The following is a 22,136-nucleotide window of genomic DNA, read 5'->3' on the forward strand; positions in this document are numbered from 1 at the left end:
CGTTTTATTAGCTGTAAATATCTTGCATTACCATAATTAGGAAATCAGGTAGCTAATTGTTAGGTAGAGTATTGTATATATAATTGATATGCTATTCAATAAAACACAAGGCAATTTGGCATGGTATCAGAGCCTGGTTGGCTCTGATAATCATCACACAAAAGAAACCTCTGCCGCTGAAATGGCTGGAGTAGGTGTGACTCCTCCAAAAAGAGAGGATTCAAAAAAGGACGAAGATGGATCCAACAAAGGACCATCGCCTTATGATCTGAGCATTAGCGACAATCCTGGAAACGTAATCACACAAGTGCAATTACGAGGAGAGAACTACGAAGAATGGGCTCGAGCTGTGAAGGTGTCGCTACGTGCTAGGAGAAAGTGGGGGTTTCTAGATGGAACTCACAAGAAGCCACAAGAAGGGGCATCTGAAATGGAGGATTGGTGGACGGTTCAATCCATGCTTGTCTCATGGGTGATGAATACGATTGAGCCACGGCTGCGCTCTACCATCTCATACACTGAAGATGCAAAGGATCTCTGGGAAGAAATCAAGGAGCGATTTTCTATCGTGAATGGTCCTAGAATTCAACAATTGAAAGCTGAACTTGCCGAGTGCAAACAACAAGGACTGGCTATGGTGGAATACTATGGAAAACTGAAGACTCTTTGGGATGAGTTGGCAAACCATGAACCAGTGCTTAGATGCTCTTGCGGAGGCTGCAAGTGTGACATTGGGTCACGATTAGATAAGAGAAGGGAAGAAGAAAAGGTGCATCAATTTCTAATGGGGTTAGAAGACGTAATCTATGGCACAGTACGATCTAATATTCTCGCAACGGATCCTCTACCTTCTCTCAACAGGGTGTATGCAACTTTGGTACAGGAAGAGAGAATGAAGATGATCAGCAGAACCAAGGAAGACAAAGGAAGCTTAATGGGACTGGCAGTACACACTGGGTACAAGCACAAAAGCCGAAATGAAATAAAGCCACTCGTATGTTCTCACTGCGGAAGAACAGGACACGAGATCAAGGGGTGCTTTCAACTGATTGGGTATCCGGAATGGTGGGGAGATCGATCTCGAGACGAAAAGGGAAGCAACACCAAGACCTCGCATAAGCAGGGAGGACGCTTGCGAGGGGGGGGCTGTCATACGTGCCAACACAGCACAAGCCACAACAGAAAAATCAAGTAACCATGAAGAAGAAATAGGAGGAAGCGCAGTGACTGGACTTAGCCAAAAACAATGGCAGACGCTGTTAGAGATGCTAAATGGCAACAACGGAAGTAGAACTGAAAGCATGACTGGTAAGGAAGGATATGTTGTGTGGATTATAGATAGTGGAGCCTCTAACCATATGACAGGGAATTCAAGAGATCTAAAGGGGTCTAGAGCGTATTGAAGGATGCATGGTGGGGCTACCAAACGGAGAAGAAGTTCTTGCTAATACAAAGGGAACAGTGACTCTTGATGGAGGACTTAAATTGACCAATGTTTTATATGTGCCAAAACTAAGATGCAATTTGATTTCAGTATCACAATTAACAAAGGATGCAAATTGTACTGTACTATTTACTCATGAGCTTTGTGCTATGCAGGACCTCATTTCGAGGATGCTGATTGGAGCGGGTGAACAAAGAGATGGGCTCTACATGTACCGTGGTGTTCGCAAATTCACAGCATGTCAAACCCAAGAGAAGAGTAGTATTGATCTTTGGCACAAGCGAATGGGACATCCTTCCTATAAAGTGGTACAAATGTTGCCGAATTTGAATGGTGGTTGTAAATCTGAAGAGAATAATAAATTATGTGAAGTTTGTGAAAAATCTAAACAAACACGAGATAAATTTCCATCAAGTGATTTTCATGCAACACATCCTTTTGATTTAATACATTGTGATTTATGGGGACCTTATCGTACCCCCTCTTCTTGCGGAGCATCTTATTTTTTAACAATTGTTGATGATTATTCAAGAGCAGTTTGGATCTATTTGTTGTGTGAAAAGCGGGAAGTGTCAAGTGTGATGATTAATTTCTTTGCTCTTATTGAAAGACAGTTTAATAAACAAGTCAAAGAAGTACGCAGTGATAATGGGACCGAGTTCATCTGTATGCGTCCATATTTTTTGCAGCATGGAATTGTTCATCAAACATCTTGCGTTGGGACACCCCAACAAAATGGAAGGGTGGAGAGAAAACATAGACATATCCTTAATGTAGCTCGTGCACTGAGATTTCAAGGATCTTTACCCATTCGATTCTGGGGAGAATGTGTTTTATCTGCGGGACACTTGATCAACCTAACACCATCATCTGTTCTTAACGGGAAAACTCCTTTTGAAATGATACATGGAAAACCACCTGACTATAATCATCTTAGAGTTTTTGGCTCATTGTGTTATGCGCACAATCAACAAACCAAGGGTGATAAATTTGCCAGCCGAACTCGTACATGCACGTTTGTGGGATACCCATTTGGAAAGAAAGGATGGAAACTTTATGATATGGAAAGAAATATTTTCTTTATATCTCGTGATGTCAAATTTGTAGAAACCGAGTTCCCGTTTGCGTGTTTGGCCCAAGAAAATTTGGTTTCCACTTCTTTAGTGCATGAGGAAAAATTTTTGGAGCCCATTAATAATAAGTCCACACTTGATGATCACGAGGAGGTCCTTCCTCAGACTAATTCCAATGACGAGTCCATTGTTGTTGTTGGGGGAGGTGAATCTCCACATACAGACCCAACAAGGACAGCTTCACCCCTCATCGAAACCAGCAGCCCCTCACCAACTGTCTCAGATGATGTGCCTCTTTCTACCGACACCACCACGCCCTCTGAACTTCCTCTGGGTCGTGGACACCGAGTAAAGCAACCTTCGATCAAGCTGCGTGATTTTGTCACCAACACCATCATCGTAAACCCGTCCATCTCTTCACCCTCTCCATCACATTCCTCAGGTCCACTCTATCCCTTATCTCAATATATGTCATGCGATAAATTTTCTGTGCAACACCGTACTTTCCTCGCAGCAATAGGCGAAGAACGTGAACCCACAAATTTTCATGAGGCAATAGGTGATGCTCGATGGAGAGAAGCCATGAGCGTTGAAATTAAAGCTCTTCAGGACAATGGTACTTGGCACCTTACACATCTACCACCGCAGAAGAAGGCTCTGGGGTGCAAATGGATTTATCGCATCAAATATCGTTCGGACGGGCAAGTTGAAAGGTTTAAGGCACGCCTTGTCATTCTTGGTAATCATCAAATTGAAGGGCTGGATTATAATGAAACCTTCGCCCCGGTCGCAAAAATGGTAACTATTCGCACTATTTTAGCTGTGGCCGCTGCTAAGGATTGGGAACTCCATCAAATGGATGTTCACAATGCCTTCCTCCATGGGGATCTTGAGGAGGATGTTTATATGAAATTGCCACCGGGGTTTCATGTCCCTACTCCTGGCATGGTGTGCAAACTTCAAAAATCCCTCTACGGACTCCGCCAAGCTCCGCGCTGCTGGTTCTCTAAACTTTCTGTTGCCCTCCTTCAATACGGGTTTCAGCAGTGTGCCTCCGATCACTCACTGTTTGTCTCTCGTCATCACAATATTCAACTTGTGGTGCTCGTTTATGTTGATGACCTTATCGTGGCTGGTAATAATTCTCTTGCTATTCGCCAGTTCAAGGACTACTTAGATCAATGCTTCCACATGAAAGACTTGGGGAAACTAAAATACTTTCTAGGGGTGGAAGTGGCTCGCTCTCCTACTGGCATTTTTCTTAACCAACGCAAATACGCGTTAGATATTATCATGGAGACTGGCATGCTTGGCTCTCGGCCTGTGTCTACACCTATTGAAGAAAATCATCGTCTTGCATTGGCTGAAGGACCTTTGCTCTCTGATGCAGCCCAGTATCGTCGTTTGGTTGGTCGTCTCATTTATTTGTGCTTCACTCGCCCGGAACTCTCATACAGTGTTCACATTCTTTCTCAGTTCATGCACCAGCCTCATGAAGAACACTGGCAGGCTGCCTTACGAGTTGTTCGCTATCTAAAAGGCCGGCCTGGGCAAGGTGTTTTATTGCGCCGGGAAAACGATTTTACCTTGCATGCTTGGTGTGATTCTGATTGGGCGGGTTGCCCTCTTACTCGTCGGTCTCTCACTGGCTGGGTTATTCTCCTTGGCAACTCACCAATTTCATGGAAAACAAAGAAACAGCATACAGTGTCACGGTCCTCTGCAGAAGCCGAGTATCGCTCCATGGCTAATACCACTTGTGAACTCAAATGGTTAAAGGAACTGCTCTTGAGTCTCGGGATCTCCCACACGCAACCCATACCTCTCTCATGCGATAGCCAGGCAGCACTTCATATTGCTAAGAACCCTGTTTTTCATGAGCGTACTAAGCATATTGAGGTTGATTGTCATCTTGTTCGTGATGCTGTCATCCAGGGCCTCATCCTTCCCTCCTATGTCCCAACAAAATCTCAGGTTGCCGATATCTTGACTAAAGCTCTGAGCTCCCATTCATTCGCATCAATGTTGGACAAGTTGGGCATTAGTAACTTACATGCCCCAACTTGAGGGGGGTAATGAAATCTGATGCATATCAAGCCACATATGTCACGGCTAAATATTAGAAATTATTAGAAAACAAATTCCTTTCAGTTTTTAGTTGATTTGGTGTATCCCGTTTTATTAGCTGTAAATATCTTGCATTACCATAATTAGGAAATCAGGTAGCTAATTGTTAGGTAGAGTATTGTATATATAATTGATATGCTATTCAATAAAACACAAGGCAATTTGGCATACTACTTTTGATAGGTAATGAGCTATTAGAATGCTTTTAGTTTTGTTCGAGATGAGTAACTGTTACAATTGTTTGGTAAATAATGCTGGGATTGGTTTGGGTGATAAATATCCTATTGGCAGTAAAGTTCAAGCTGTTTGGAGTGAAGATAGGGAATGGTATATTCAGCAATTAATTTCTTTTTCTTTGTCCATTTATTCAGCAATTAGTATGATGATCATATATATTTTAGTATTTCAACTCAGTTTGTGATCTTACTATTTTGGTTTATTTAATTTCTATTTACACTTTTTTTGTGCGTCTTTAGAAGAATTTTTTTGTTTAAACTTCTTAGAAGTGCAAGTATTTTTGCAGCAGCCCCGCTGGGAATGAACACTGATACAATTGTTAAGGCAAAGAGTTTTCTTGATGGTGATGAAGATCAGCATGAAAAAGATGTGTTTGAGAAGAATCTGAAGGCGCTTCAGAATATTTTTTAGTCATTATGCCAAGATTAGAAGATTAACGATTTTCTGTTTGTTAAGCTCTTTTTCGGATATAGAGTGCAAACTTTGCATTTTAATTGATATGTGATACAAGTTTCATGTGACTTAAATTATCTTAAGTTATATTTTGATTGTTAATTGCTTCTTAAGATTATGTTTTTGAATTGTGTAAGGATAATTTTTATTGTTTAAAGAAATTATTTAATATAATTATGTGTTTAATTTTATTTTATACTATTTAACTCATTTAATTAAAAATATAGAATTATATATGTAATATTATTAAATATTATGTTGTATAAAAAATTATTAGAATATTATATACATACAGAAAATTTAAAAAAATTAAAAAAAAAACAATGAGGGACTTAAGGCTACACTTATATAGAGTAGCTATGGTTATACAGAAAATAAAAAAAAATAAGAGACCTAAGGCTACACTTATATAGAGTAGCTATAGTATACAATGTGGCTACGTTTTACAAGTGATGCAGCAGCGTTGAAAAGTGTAGCCTATTCTGGTAAAAATGGAAGCTGAAAAGCGTAGCCTTTGGTCCTGGACAGCATCACTTGAAAAGCGTACCCTATTCCCAAACGCCAAAAGCGTAGCCCTTGGTGCAGAAAAGCGTAGCCTTTGAGAATAGGCAACGGCCGAATAGGAATCACCCTAAAAAGCGTAGCCGTAGCCCAAAAAGCGTAGCCGTAGCCTAAGGCATCATTTTTTTTCATTTTTGGCTACACTTTTCAAGTGTACCTGAATGGGTGTTTTTCTTGTAGTGTATTGGCATATATATATATATACTGAGCAAGTATATCTCCATTTAATTAATCATAAAGGTTAATAAAATATAATGGCATAATTTTTAATTAATTGTAGTAAGTATTTCCATTAAAAATATTGGCTAATTATTAATGTGCACAATTTGTGTGTGTGTATATACATATGAGTAATAGTTAATTTTTATAATTATTTATCATTTAGAAAATTCATATTTTAAACATAGTTCTTCTTTTGTTTTTTATTCTTCATACCTAATGACTACTAACTACAATTCTATCAATAGTATTATCTATGATAGATTATGTGATGAAAAAGTTTGGAAAATAAAGGCAAGAATTATAAAGTTATGAAAAGTCCCATTTAAATTTGACAAGAGCAAGACTGCTTACATAAAAATGGTTATCATAGATGATAAAGTTAGTTGATTATTTTTCATGATTCTTTCAAGTGATGCTAGGTCCAATTTATAAATATTTTTTGTTCGTATTTTAAGTTTATTTGGTAAGTAAACCCTTACACAAATCAAAGACAGTGCAATTTAATAGGTTGATAAGTGCTAATAGCTTTTATATTTAATTTGTTTTATAGTATGATAAAATTCATTATTCAATCAAGAATTATTTGGCAAAGATGTTTGAGAATGAACTAATTGAAGAGAAGGTTTATATCTTTTGAAATTTTCTGATTGAGGAATCAAGTGGAATTCATCTTTCGACTGCACACATGTGTAGAATAACTTTTAAGAAGCAGTCATGTATAGTAAATATGGTCGATAATCAGTCACCAAAAAAAATATGGTCGATAATCGTAAAATTCCTACTAATCATTTCAATTTTCTTGCTCATGCTAATATATTGAGACAAACAAATGAACAATCTAACTTATTTGGTACGTAGTTAATTTGTATTAAGCTACACAATTTTTTTATTTTACTTTTTGTCAAAAAAATTACATAATAGCATCATTTTATCGATAACATAAATTTTAACAGTTTATTTTATACAAATATTTGAAATTGTATTGTGACCTTTTTTAAAGGTTTATCATTTTATTAATATATTGTTAGTTTTATCGTTTAATATAAAATAAATTGGTAAAAATTTTTTAAGTTATAAGTAATTTATAATGTTATTTATTTATTTGTCCTTAATTTGATGCTTTTAATTCAGTTTTTTTTTTAATTAGATGTTATTGTACTCTTGACCAGAAAAAGAAGAGCTTATATCATGGTCAAAAATAGAGAGAAATAGCCACTACATTGTGGTTGAGTTTCATGATTTGCAGTATGAGACATTTTAATATTTTACAATGAGATCTTATTTTATAACAATTATCTATTTATATGCAACATTTTTTATTTTTTTTATTATATATTACTACTTATTTTTCTTAATTCCCCTTTTTATTCAGAAATGAGAAAAAAATAAAGTGCACGCCGTGAGATCAATTTACAATCCAATTACTCAATTATTTATGTGATCACTACTAAACAACCGAATACATACTTATTCTCTAATTTACAAAATTTAAGGCATTAGTAACCATATTGATTTACCCATTTTCTACTCGTATTTTTATTTATTAAGTATTGTATTTTTTATATTTACAGTAAATATTGAATATAAAAAAATAAAAAATAATATTAATTATTATCTATTTTATTTATTTAGTCATATTTAAATTTGGCTCAGAAGACCTATTGTTATTTATTATTTAACATACATTTTTTATATTTTTTTAACCACTTATTTAATAAATTTTTAATTAATTATATTATTTTAAATTAAAAAATATAGATTTGATGATGTTAGAAGTTCAAATAAAAAATATTGCACTTGCAAAAATTAAAGAGTTGCTTCAGTCAAATGGCAAGTCATTGAAAAAATATTGTGGAATATCATATTTTTCAGAAAATTTGGTGTCCAACTTAAAAGACAGAATTATAATGGAAGAATTAAATTTTAATGTTAATACTCTTGCTAAGTTACTACTTATTTCTCTTAATTCCCCTTTTATTTAGAAATGAGAAAAAAATAAGGTGCACGCTGTGAAATCAATTTGTAATTCAATTACTCAATTATTTATGTGATCACTAAGCAATCGAATACATACTTATTCTTCATTTTGTAAAATTTAAGGTATTAATAAACATATTGGTTTACCCATTTTCTACTCATATTTTTATTTATTAAATATTTATTTTTTATATTTACAGTAAATATTAAATATAAAAAATAAAAAATAATATTAATTATTATCTATTTTATTTATTTAGTCATAATTAAATTTGACTCAGAAGAGATATTGTTATTTATTATTTAACAATGCATTTTAGATTTTTTTTAATCAATTATTTAATAAAATTTTAATTAATTATGTTATTTTAAATTTAAAAAATACAAATTTGATGATGTTATAAGTTCAAATAAAAAATATTGCACTTGCAAAAATTGAAGAATTGTTCTAGTCAAATGACAAGTTATTGAAAGAATATTGTGGAATGTCATATTCTCCAGAAAATTTGGTGTTCAGCTTAGAAGACAGAATTATAATGGAAGAGTTGAATTTTAATGTTAATGCTCTTGCGAGTGAACCAAGTAGGTATTTAGAAAAACCAACTGATGAACAGAAATTTGTATACGATCAAATAATAGGTGCTGTTAGCAGTAACATGGGTAGACTTTTCTTCTTATATGGTCAATGCGATTGTGAAAAAACATTCTTATGGTCAACTATATCATGCTCAATTGGATCTAGAGGAGATATAATTTTAAATGTTGTTTCAAGTGGATTGCTGTTCTGTTGCCTAATGGAAGAACTGCACATTCAAGGTTTAAAATTTTTTTGACCATAAATGAATATTTTTTGTGTAACATTAAACAGAAAAGTCCTCTTGCAAGGTTAATAACTAAGACCAAATTAATCATATGGGATGAAACTCCAATGATAAGTAAGTATTGTTACGAAGTTTTAGACAAATGTCTTAGAGACATCTTGAGGTGCTCAGATTCGTATAGTTCTCACTTGTCATTTGGAGGTAAAGTTGTTGTCCTCGAAAGAAATTTTAAACAAATTTTACCTATGATTTCTAAAAGTTCAAGGCAAGATATAATTCAATCTTTTATTAATTCTTCATATTTGTGGCATTTGTGGCATAATTGTAAGCTTCTAAAGCTTACAAAAAATATGATATTGTCACTAGGTGAAAACAACATACAAGAACTCGAAAATTTTGCAGAATGGCTACTCAAAATTGGTGATGGTTTGGCTTGTGATACAACAGATGGTGAATTGATCGTTCATATACCATATGAAATTTTGGTTAAGAACTTTGAGATAAATTTGGATGACTCATTGATTTTGTGTATTTAGATATGTTATTCAATTTATCCGTTGAAAATTATTTTAAAGATAGAGCAATTCTTGCACCAACTCCGGATTGTATTACTGATGTCAACATCAAAATAACTACCGAGTTACTGAACAAAAAAAGAGTTTACTTAAGTTCTGATTCTGTGTGCGTTGAGGAAAGAAATATGGAATTTAAGTAAGATGCTTTCTCACCAGAGATTCTAAATGGAATAAATTATTTAGGTCTACCACCACACAAGTTGATCATGAAGGTTGGCGCTCCTGTTATGTTGCTGCGGAATAAGACCAAACTAATGGTTTGTGCAATGGAACGAGAATGCAAGTTAAAAGAATGGAAAATCATGTGATAGAAAGCAAGACTTTAACCGGTAACAAAGTTGAAAGTGTTGTTCTTATTCCAAGACTAAATCTAATTCCAAATAACGAAACATTACCGGTTAGATTTCAAAGAAGAAAATAAATAGAGACAAACTCTATCAAAAGTTGGAATATACTTTCTAAGGCTAGATTTCAACCATGGTCAATTGTATGTTGCGTTATCAAGAGTAAAGAGTAAAGATGGACTGCGAATGTTGTTGCAAGATCACGGACATTTGGAAGCTAACTGCACAATGAATGTGGTATATAGAGAAGTTTTTGAGAGTTTGTAATGAAAATATAATTTCTAATTCTCTTAATCAAATTTATTACTACCAATTAAAAAAATTGACAAATTCTAGGTGCTAATGGGTAATATATTCTTATTCTACATATATAACTTGAGAATATTAACATTATCATAAAAATCGGATTGTTTTATTCTCTTGATTACTATTTTAAAATTATATTAATCATATAATTTTGTATACTAATATTGATATAATATTGTTTCAAGTATATATTTTGAAGACATCAAATGAGAATGTTGAGTTATTTTTTAGTGGGTTTAAATTATTTATTATTTATTGAAAAACTTTGTGCATTAAAATTCTCTAATGATTTATTGTTCATTTTAAGCTAATTTTGATATGTCCTTACTTAACAATAAATTAACATATAAAATTTGTTGGTAGGTCTAAGTATTACTAGATTTTTTTTGTGACATTGAGTATATATGTTTAATTTATTAAAAAAATAAATTACTAAAATCGATTAATAACTATTTTAGAAATAATACACTTAATACTAAATTAAAAAAAAATAAACAATACATAACATATTTTTTTATTAATTAAATTATTATAATTTAAATTAATTTTAACAAAACAACTTAAAATTATAATTTAAATCTTTATATCCATATAACACCGATTATTAGACTTGGTTTTTATAACTAATTTTGGCTGTGTGTAATGAAGCGTGTATTCACTATTCACCGCTGAATGAGTTTTTAGTAACGAAAATAAAACAAAAATGGCGTCACTGCGCTTCCCCTTCTCGTTTTCTCAGACCCAACCACCTCATTATTCCCGCCCTCTCTCCTCCTTCCCCGTCGCCGCCGCAGTTGGAGCAACCGCCGTCGGAGCCACAGCAGCATTCGTCGTCCTCACTTCCTCCTCCTCCTCCTCCTCTCACCGCCAATTCTTGGAGAGCGCGTTTAACTTCCTCTTCTCTTCGGACCGTACTTCTCTCCCCGCGTGGGGTACCCTTAGCCTCGCCGACATGTCCGTCCCCGTCGTTGAGTCCAAGAGCGGAGCAACGTTCCCTTCCGTTCTCGGCGATTCTCAGAAGCTCTGCGGCATTGGCTTGCGCAGAAAGAGCGTTTTCGGTTTGAAGAACATTGACGTCTACGCATTCGGTATACAACGCTTTTTTTTCTCTTCAATTATTATTTGAAATTCTAAGTATTTAGAATGTGTTGATAAAGCAAATCTAGAATGTTACCGATATATGCTCGGATTTGGAATTTTTTGTTGCAGGTGTTTATGCTGATGACAATGACATAAAGGAATGTCTTGCTGGAAAATTTGAGAAGCTTTCTGCTTTGGAATTGAAGGGAAATAAGGAGTTCACTGAAGATATATTGGAGAATGATATATCCATGACCGTTAGTCTTCAAATTGTGTATGGAAGATTGAGCATTAGTACCGTGCGGTCTGCGTTTGAGGAATCTGTAGGTAGCAGGCTGCAAAAGTTTGGTGGATCGGATAATAAGGAATTGCTTCAAAGGTAAAGCATTCTTGTTCTTCATATCCTATTATCCTGAGAAGTGGTCATCATTCATTATGTGTACTAGTGTTAAACTTGTCATGAAATTCTAGATTCACTTCCAAATTGTTGAACACTAAGCATACATGTGGATATATATCTAGAATGCTTCAAAAATCTTATTAAAGGTTAGAGCATTATATATAATTTCGGACCAACTAGGTGGGGGGAATTTTTGTTGCATATTATAATTAGTTATTATCAAGCTGTGGTACAGGTTCACTGCACAATTCAAAGATGAAATCAAAATACCAAAAGGATCTGTGATTAACATCTCAAGAGAGAAGGGCTATGTTCTCCGCACATCAAGTAAGATATCCTTATCCCTGTGCATGTCTCCATCTCCATCTTCTTAACTTATAGAATTATAATGTAGTGCATACTTATTTCTCTTATGCTTGATGAACTATGTGTATGATGAGAATTCAGGTCTTCTGAACATTAATTCGGAAGATTCAGTTGAGAACTCATGCATCTGTTATTTCTGATTGCTTCTTTCTTTAATTAGTGCTTAGTCTAACTTATTAACTTAAGGAGTTCCCTATAATAATACATCATATTTTATATTCTGAGGTTGACAATTTGATCATGTAGAAGCTCTCCATCAAACCTATAAAGCATATTTCTTACTATCAACAGAAAATGGCAAGTATAATAAATATAACAGATAATGGTTGAGGTTTGTCTTTGTTTAGAGTTTCTTTTAAGAACTTTTCAAAGTGGAGGTAGGTGCTTCTTTTTTTCCTGTGCATGTTCTGTAAGCATCTTGTTCAATGAATGTGCCATTCATCATACGATTTGTATTTTAGTTATACATTTGAGGCTTTGACATTATCTTTATTTGTATTTTAGTTATACATTTGAGGCTTTGACATTATCTTTATTTGTTGTAGTTGATGGACAGGATGTGGGAAGCATCCAGAGTAAACTCCTGTGTAAGTCAATCTTAGATTTATATCTGGGTGAGGAACCGTTTGATAAACAGGCCAAAGAAGACATCGAGCTCAACTTGGCGTCTTACCTCCAGAAGTAGACACTATTTAGTTAAGAATTACCTTATTGCATGGATTAATTTATTTCATTACTTGTAAAATCAACCTTGTTGATGATGATACCTTAGGTCACTTCTTGATTGTAAAAGGAATGGTTTATTTAATATCTCATCATAGAGGTCAAGTACACTACAATATGTTACACATCTCCCTGGCCGAGTGTCAAGAGCTTCAGAACAACTAAGATATTTCATACTATCTTATCAAAGTGTCCATGCCTTTGATGATTTATTTTATTGCATAAATGATGATTTGCTGGGAAAAAAAGGAAACACGGGTGACATCTTAGAAGTTTCATGGTTTATATCCCAAATCCGAATGAAAGACGAAAATTACATCACTTTTTGAAATAGAACTTTGTCAATGTGTGATATAATTGTCTGATCGTCAAAATAGGCAGCATAGTAGAAACTCTTGGCCACCAGAAGAAATGAATTCTTAACACGGGGTTGATTTTGAATGCCATCTGGGGAATTTTGGAGCACTGTTTGCAAAAGCTCTTGCATTTCTGATTCTATTTGTGGTGTGGTGACTCTGGTTCCACTCATGTTGCAGCTGCCATTCACATTTGCCTCCTAACAAATTTAAAATTTAAGAATTATAAAATTTTAGCAACAGAATCTTGGACGTTGGCATAATATTAGAAACTTCTTAATTGTATTATTCTTGTTACAACTGACCTTACTACTTTGGTAACATCTGAGTTTATGGCAAACTTTGTTAGTGACTTGCAGCAATTTCTGATACTGAAGATTTAGCTGTAGCTCTTGTGACCAACAGCCACTCATTATATGTATGGTTTTCAAAATCAGCTCCGCTTCCCTTGTGGAACTGCTTCCTTCTTTTTGCCAACTAAACAACCAACTTTCCCACTGACCAATTCAGAAGAAATGTTCACATTCTTGCACATTACCATTCTATGCACAATTCATAAGAAAGATACATTTTAGTGTGTCACTAGAAAAGAATACTCACAATTTGATTCAAATAATGAGAAATTTCCTGCCCACGAGTTCGAAAAAACTCCAATCCAAGATACTCAATAGTTATCAGCAAAATCCAAACAAGTTTTTCTGTTTTGTTGTTCTTATCTAGCCACCTGCAGTAGTAAATTCACGTGCAAGGTAAGATTGAATGTGTTGCAACTTGAATCTCTCATGTATATCATATTTACCACAGATTCAATTTTCTCAAGCTAAGTAAGATATCTAATAATCTATTTACTTTTTGGGTTTGGTTTACATAGGGGGTTTAGTTAACATAGGGCACATGATAAACTTAAAACAAATGCATTAGAAATTTAAATTTTTTATATTTACAATACAAACTTTTTTAATTTGTAAACTTAACATGTACCCTTAGAGCATAAGTTAGATAAATCCTTACTTTTTTGGAAAATCTTGTCTGTTAATGCTGTTATTGAATTGTTCTACAAAAGCCCTCCTTGCTTCTTCATCCCCTGTATAGGACTTCAATGTCTCGATCAAAGTCGTGGTTTTAGCCCATGAGAGTCGCTCTAGGGACCTCTCAGGCTCGAACACGCTGGCTGCTGCCACAAAATAACTTTGCAGAACACTTTCTTTGCTCACTCCAAATTCCTCTAATCCTGTTTCCAAGTACCACCTAATAATTTCCATTGCCAAAATTGTAAGTTCAATTTTTTGTTATCTTTGTGAAAAAAAAGTGTTGCAATATTATATAATTGAAGCCCTCACCTTTGGATTTTCTCCAATTCTGCAGAGAGCATATCTTGGCAGTTGTTGTAATCTAATTTAGCAAGCTCCAGATAAATATCATTATTCACGTATGGCATCCTATCAAAAGAGCAATTCATTTAAGAGTGAAAAATAAGAGTTAAATACACATACACTAAAATCAAAGAGTAATAAAATAAAGATAATTTCTCACAAGCTATGTAACCATGTCATGTGTGGCAAAACACATAATATTAATTGATCCATTAATGTCTGGATTAAAGAACTAATTCTACCTGTAAAGTGACTTGCCAATCCAAATATCATTTTCACCGCCATATTGTTCTATGTAAAATCTTGTCTCCAACAGGGGTAAGCTAGCATACCAAGGCACATCCAAAGCATAGCTCACCTATAAAATATTAGAAAAAGTTTAATTAACAAATGCTCTGGCAAAATTAAATAAGAAAAGAAAAGAAGTCTTAACAACAAAAAATTAAAACAAGAAAAAGAATAAAACATGATCATCAGTAGTAATGAAATGATAACCCACCTCACCAGGCAAATCTTTTGTTATGATCCATTTATCCACTATCTCATTAGCCAACCGTTTCTCAGTTAAAAATTTGGACGAAAAAAGTTTGGCATTCTCAAGAATCTTCTCTCCAGGAAACAACACTTGAGAAGCTCTATGAAGATTGTATATCCCAGTTATAGCTTGATTTGATTGTCCAGCAAAGCAGAAGAAGTCGCCACTTTTCTCAAAATGCTTGAATGCATCTATCAAATTTAGTACAATAATTAATAATTTAATCATTTCTAAAACCATTGATATATTATTGTCAAATTTAGCTCTAATTTTACCGGGTGAAACTTGGTGGCCATGTAACCTTAGCAATCTAAATGCCATTGCAGTATCGTCAATATCTTGAACTTCCGAATTTCTTGCCCAACAAATACCCTTCTCGGTCCAATATCTGAAAATTTTGATTAATTTACAATAATATTCCACATATTTTAAATAAGTCAAAATCTAAAACAAACAATCCCACGAATTTACCTTGAAACATATTCCATACATTCTTTAATTTCTGTCTGAAAATATCTTGAAATACCTAAACGTTCTAATCGATCAACAGCCCAAATGTGCTCAAATAAATCCACGGGATAAACGTTTGGAACTGCCAAAATTAGTAATAATTAATTATGATCCAAATAGTGTTATATATATATGGGCATTGTTGTAATTACCTACCTCCCCCGTTAAACCTTTTCACAGTTTTCTCCAAATATTTGAGAGCATTTTCATCATTGGTTTGCATGAAAGCGTAGGCTGTGGATGATGGAGAGAACAAGAATGAACCATCTTGTGACTGCAATTTCAAGAGTCTTTTCCAATCCAAGTTTGCCATTCCCTCCAAACTATGAAGCAGTGTTGTGGGAACCTTATGAAGCACCTCCATTGGTATTCTAATTAAACACACCAACCATATTAATATTATGTCACAAACATTAATTAATATATAATACAATAAAGTATATACGGTAACAATAATATGTACTTCGTGAGTTTTAGGTCTCTCATGGCAAAGATTTGTTTCAAGATAGGAGAATCATGTGGCACTTCAATATTCATACTTCGAGCCAAGTCGAGAAGAGAAGGGAAAGCTACTTCAAACCCGATTGGCATATGTTCAACATTCTCATCCTCAAGCTTGCTTAGATTTTCCTTCACAAACTTCAGCCCTGTGATATAAAAAATAAAATGTCGTTCTTCAATATATATCTATATACGGTGTATTTCATAGTTAGTGGAAAAAAAACTTTATAGAAATTGCTCCCAAACAAATTTCGAATAAGCCATTTTAGTTTTTAATATTTTTTTAAAGTCATTAAAAATTATTTCAGTTGGATAGATTAAACCTTAGGTGGCTTTCAATCAAGTTTTTGAATATACATATTTTTAAAAAAATTTATTATAAGAATTAACTCAAAAAAATATCATTATAAGCTATTAATTTTCTTTAAAATAATAGAAGAACAAATTTATTTGATACGAATAATTAACTTTTAAAAAATACAAATTTATTGAAAAGTAAAGTTTTGAATTTAAAATTTGTTGAAGATTAAGTGAGTGTTTACTCATACAAATATACATAATAATAGATGAATAAAAATATTATTTATATATCAAATATTTTTTATATTTATAAAAAATATTTATACATAAATATATATAGTTTTTTATTAATTTGTTATACCTTTTTATTTTTTTTAGTTTACTTAATTACTTTATCTTAGCTGTGAGTGAAACTCTTTGGAAAATCCTTTTTTTTCTTTTGTCCGCTTATGTCCTTCATCTTGGACAAATTTTTTTTTTGATGAATAAAATAAATTGAATGTCTTTGAAAAAAAAAATTGTGTATTTAAATTATTTTTTATTAATAAAATAAAAAAAACAAATATTTAATTGTTAAAAAAATACAAATGTCAAAATTGTGTTTATTATAAACAGATTGATGAAACCACGAACTCTTAAACAAAACTTTTGATTGAAGATAGTATGGAAAATAAAAATAAATAAATAAATATAGATGACAGATGAGGTGGCATTTATAGATGAATCAATTACCTATGTGAGATTTTTGGGGGTGCAAATTCCATGCTCTCAATGCAATAACACAAGCCAAGGTGTTAAGAATGCGATCATGGGCATTGAAAAGTTGAGCATCACCCCAAGAACCATCAGAAAGCTGATTACTGGCTATCCATTCAAGACAAGATGGGAACTGAGGTCCTCCTCCGCCATTAACATCTCTCACCAGACCAACCCATGCTGTGTCATAAGCTGATATGCTTATTTCTCCATCTTCCATTGACCCTAACATCCTTTTCACCACATTTATCTTCTTTCTTATCTCGTTTGTCACCACCACCTTATACAATATAATTATCACCACTTCATCACAAACCAAATAAAACCCTTCTTATGGATTAAATGTAGTAACTAACATCACGTTTCTCATTGACAATTGCATTAGTAAGAAATTTTCACGTACAAAATCTTTAAAATAAGATTGCATTATCAATTTAAGAATAATAAGAATAATATTCTCTTTCAAATTTTAATATATAAATAAATACAAAATTAATTAAAGCAGTTGAAACCTAACATAGATTTAAGCACCATATAATTTATAGAAAATAAAATTTTCCTTCTTATTAATTAATGCAACATGTGATATAGTTGTAAAGACACAATAATAATGTTAAGAGACAAACATCCCTAGTCTAAAAAAGAAGAAAGTTAGATTAGTGTTGATTTGAGAGAAAATCAAAGAAAAAGTGTCAATCACCTAAACCTCTATTAAAGTTATAGTACTAAAATTGAAAGGGCAAGCATGTAAATCTACCTGATGAAAAACATGTTCCTCAGTTGATTCAACGTCGTCCTTCAAAGTTTGTAGCCATTTGAAGTACGGCCCACCCTCCTGAGACACTTCACCGTTAATATGTCCCCAATAATGTACTCATAATATGTGAAACACATGGATACTTTTTAATAATCATTCGTACATAACTTAACCGATGAATTGAAGAGAAAAAGCAATGTTTAACAACAGCAGTTGTATAGTCCCTAAATATTAATATTATCATAAACTAACAAAAAAAATTTGTCCACCGACCTTGAATCCAAGAGCTGGATGTGATGCTGCAGATATTGGACGAAATCCACCACTTTTCTTTGCATATTTTCCTTCAATAATGATTTGGTGAGAATATGTACGTATTATTAGAAATGATGATGTTCCAACCAAGCTAAGTGATTGATTTGTTAAAAAAAAAAGGTGGGATTGGTGAATACAAAAACACCTATGTACACTAATTTGAGTATTTATATTAGGCTTTATCTATTTAAAATTTTTACCTATATTAAATTTGACATTAAGTATGTTTAACAATTTAATTATTAGTATAAGATAATTTTTTTAGTCCAAAATAAAATTATATAATATATAATAACATATAGACTTACTACTATATGCACATAGAAGCTTTTAAAGCTTTTTAAAAAAATATCTAGAATGAGACATTTCCATATTACACAATCCACGAACCTTATGTTGTAGAAATTTCTAATTTACAAACATTAAATAATCTTATGCACGTTCTTTATGTATAGATAATATATATTAAGATAAATTGAATCAAATATATATATATTAAATAAGAGAACAAAATTCATATATAAACAAACATACCCCAAAACTTAGCAGGAGGACCTTGAAGGAAGAACTTGAATCCAAATCTAGATTTGTGTGAAGGTGCACTAAGATCAGAGTAAAGAACCGTATGATCTAGATTGAAGAGAAATTGAGAAGTCATCATGCACTGGTTGCCGCAGATTCTAGCTGCCTCTGTGTTCTATGGTCTATTGTACTTCTATTGGTCCTGTAAAAAGTGTGACAGAAGATTATGTACCATTTCAAACCATATTTTTAGAGAATTATGTTCATTGATAATTTATTACTGCAAATTGTGTTTTTTGTAAATTACAATTGGATTTAATGAGTACATATTTTCCATGGAACAATTTTCAAATAAATTAACTTTTTTGATGACCCACTACCGTATCAATAAATGTCTTTGATGACCTAAAATGTTTTTTTTTTTCTTTTTTATAAACATTTACCCGCACTTATTTGTAATGAATATTCATATTTTAATTTTGTTGATGTGATATTATATACTAATAATTATATATAATTAATAAATATTATTATTTTTTATTACCATTTGGTCAAATAATAATTTATACTCATAATTATAAGGATTTTTCTCATAAAAATTATATAGTTTGTATTAAAAAATTTGTACACATAAACTAAGATAATTTAGTATTTATACTGTTAAAAAGATTAAAAATCACTGACATGCAAGTGTTTTTCATTACATAATTAAAAGCACAACGAAAAATTCTACACAGATAATTCAAAAATTATAATTATATTCGTAAAAATAGAGCCTAGATGATAATCCAAAAATTCAATTAATATGTGGCTTAAGAAGTATGTTATAATTAATGTTTATAAAAATTTTAAAATATATTTTAATAAATGTGTTAAAAATTTAAATTTAACATATGTTTCCGCACTAACTTTGTTATTAGTAAGATTAATGTATATCCCAAGAATACATGTACTAACTTTGCTTATTTTGTGTGACAACCACAATGCAAGTTGGTTTATTCTAGAGATGAGCATACATACTGATAAAGAATGAACATCGCATAACCATGAATGTCTCTTAAAAATAATTTTGTACACTTAGAATAAATAAACAAATAATTAAAAAATATATAATTTTTTTTATTTTGGTTGTAAATAAAGTATCATTTTTATTTTAAAACGTCATTAATTAATTTTTATCTATTATACTTCCACTATTAAATAGAAAAAAAAAAGTTAAAAAATTAATAGAAAATTAGTATTAAAAATACTTTGGTTTCTCTCTTAATGGCTTATATTTTCAATAAAACTTAATAATGATTCTCTCCTTGACTTTGATAGGTACGAAGTCACTAACCCAAAAACTGGTTAGGTACGTGTAGTCACTCCAAGAGGTTATATACCAAACTAGAGATTTCCATTTAAGTATGATCTCAATATTCATGCAGAAGACTACAAAAAAAAATGTCAGTTATAATTAAGAAGAAATACTTATGCAAAAACACTGTATATATGATTTATAGCCAATATTACGTTTATAACGCTAGTTTTTCATGCATAATGAATTTTATTGATCCAATAATCAAATTCTAACATCTCATTTTATAAATTAATCTAAGAAAGTTATATAATTTAAAATTAATTTGATATATCATCCAATTATAATTTGTAAACATATTATAAATTTAAAAATATAAAAAATACAATTATAATATATATTAATCTGAATTTTATGTAATTTAAAAAGTTTAATTATAACGATAATATGATATGATTCGATGACTGGATGGATTAAATTTATATCCCATAAAAAGTCACTCATCTATAAATGTAATTTAAATTAAATATATCAATATAAATATTTTATTTTAATATTTAATTTGTAGTCTATTAGCTCAAATAGTATCAATTATTTCTTTTTTTTAAGTGGAGTTTACAGATATTCAGAGACTATGTAAACAATGGCGTGGAGAACAGTGATGAATACACAATGGGGTGAGAAGGAGAATGAGAGTACCTAGTGCATGTTTGGGCGCCATTATTTTGTTAAAAAAAGATCTTTTTTCAATGAAAAAAGATCTTTTTTTATTTTTTAACGTGTTTGGCAAATTTCTAGTAGTAAAAGTAAAAGCACTAGTAAAATAAAAAAAAGATCTTTTTTGAGAAGCTGTAATTTACATATTTTTTTAAAAGATCTTTTTTCCTTAAAAAAAAGATGTTTTTCATGTAATAAATGAACAAAAAAGTACTTTTATACTGTTATACCCAAACATAATTGATAGATAAAAAGACCTTTTTACATGAGATATCCAAACATAAAATTACTTTTACTTCTCTATAAGATCTTTTAAAAAAAGATAACTCAAAAAAAGATCTTTTTTTAAAAGCTCACCCAAACAAGCCCCTAGTTAAGTGCTATTAGAACACAAACTGAAAGAAAAAGAGAGAAGCAAAAGTAATGAGACGCATGAAAGTTTTGCTTACACAACTATTGAGGGACGAGGAAGAAATTGATATTCCCAGACAGAACTGACCTTTGAGAATTGAGAAGTTAACTATACTTGCAAGAATAAGGTAATTAAATCCTAATCCTCTTTATATAGATTTTTTTTCTCTCTTCAATCCGTATTCTAATTTTAAAAGCTTTAAAAAATAGGATGTGATATTAAAAATTTAATTATTCTATTGGTTGACTTAATTCTTAATTAAATTTTTATAGTTTAAAGTTTGTAACTGAATTTTTATATTTGATAAAAATCATTTATTACTTTTTTTTAAATATATTTTTTTTAAAAATATTTATTTTAAATACTCTAAAAATAAATATTCTAAAATTGTTATTTATCTTATAAAAAATAATAAATAATAACGATTTAACTATATATTTTTTTAATATAACAACACAATTATAAAATTTTAAATTATAAAAATTTAATTAAATATTTAATAAAATTATAAAAAATAATAAAATAATTAAATTTATCGTAATTTTTTTCTTTAATTTTCTTCTTTTTTTAATATTTAAATAACATATATTTTATTTATTTTATTTAAAATATTCTTCAATAATCATTGTAATTATATATAATAGTAATAAGAATAATATTAATAATAATATAAATATATATTTATTTTTAATGTAATAAATTTTATTTATTCTTAATATTTTATCAATAATCATACAACATATAAGTAATTTTAATTTAAATATTTATCTAACAAGTTAAATATTAAAAGTAAAAAAATTTGTAAAATAATAAAAATATTTTATATTTTTAAATCAACCAAATAATTATTACTAAATTATTTATATAATTAAAATTATTAAAAATATTTTAATCAAATAAAATAAAATATATATTACTTAATTCTAGGAGAATGTATATTATAGAAATAATGGAGAGAGAAATATTATTTAAACATCTTGTTAAAAAAAGTGTTATATTTAATTATTAATATATATTTTAAGAATATATTTAAAAATATATTTTAAATATTATCAAAGATAAAAATTAAAATATTT

General features: G+C 31.1%; 2 protein-coding genes across 5 annotated transcripts; one reads left to right on the top strand and one right to left on the bottom strand.

Moving 5' to 3' along the window:
* Window positions 1-10,782: 10,782 nt before the first annotated feature.
* FAP1 (Chalcone-flavanone isomerase family protein) lies at window positions 10,783-12,898 on the top strand. 2 transcript variants are annotated; one of them, XR_015885882.1, is made up of 4 exons: window positions 10,783-11,228; window positions 11,350-11,599; window positions 11,856-12,446; window positions 12,491-12,898. XR_015885882.1 is itself a non-coding variant. In XM_016349146.3 (4 exons), exons 1-4 carry the CDS (start codon window positions 10,844-10,846, stop codon window positions 12,669-12,671), a joined length of 867 nt encoding a protein of 288 aa, XP_016204632.1. In that variant the 5' UTR covers window positions 10,783-10,843; the 3' UTR covers window positions 12,672-12,898. The 2 variants fall into 2 exon arrangements, 1 of the variants encoding a protein (XP_016204632.1); XM_016349146.3 differs by having other exon boundaries at window positions 11,856-11,947; window positions 12,532-12,898.
* A 116-nt stretch (window positions 12,899-13,014) lies between these two features.
* LOC107645177 (ent-copalyl diphosphate synthase 1-like) lies at window positions 13,015-21,169 on the bottom strand. 3 transcript variants are annotated; one of them, XM_088490135.1, is made up of 17 exons: window positions 21,098-21,169; window positions 19,971-20,065; window positions 18,647-18,836; window positions 18,071-18,141; window positions 17,798-17,875; window positions 17,017-17,320; window positions 15,947-16,130; window positions 15,640-15,854; window positions 15,445-15,565; window positions 15,249-15,361; window positions 14,938-15,164; window positions 14,681-14,796; window positions 14,406-14,504; window positions 14,077-14,313; window positions 13,666-13,789; window positions 13,371-13,562; window positions 13,015-13,265 (listed from the first exon to the last, which is right to left on the bottom strand). In XM_088490135.1, the coding sequence occupies exons 3-17, from the start codon at window positions 18,771-18,773 to the stop codon at window positions 13,023-13,025; spliced, it is 2,451 nt and encodes an 816-aa protein (XP_088346261.1). In that variant the 5' UTR covers window positions 18,774-18,836; window positions 19,971-20,065; window positions 21,098-21,169; the 3' UTR covers window positions 13,015-13,022. The 3 variants fall into 3 exon arrangements, with proteins under 3 accessions (XP_088346261.1, XP_088346262.1, XP_016204630.1); XM_088490136.1 differs by lacking the exon at window positions 19,971-20,065 and having other exon boundaries at window positions 21,148-21,169; XM_016349144.3 differs by lacking the exon at window positions 19,971-20,065.
* Window positions 21,170-22,136: the final 967 nt, after the last annotated feature.

Source organism: Arachis ipaensis, chromosome B6 (genome assembly GCF_059453495.1).
Source record: "Arachis ipaensis isolate K30076 ecotype BB chromosome B6, ASM5945349v1, whole genome shotgun sequence".
Classification (NCBI taxonomy): domain Eukaryota; kingdom Viridiplantae; phylum Streptophyta; class Magnoliopsida; order Fabales; family Fabaceae; genus Arachis; species Arachis ipaensis.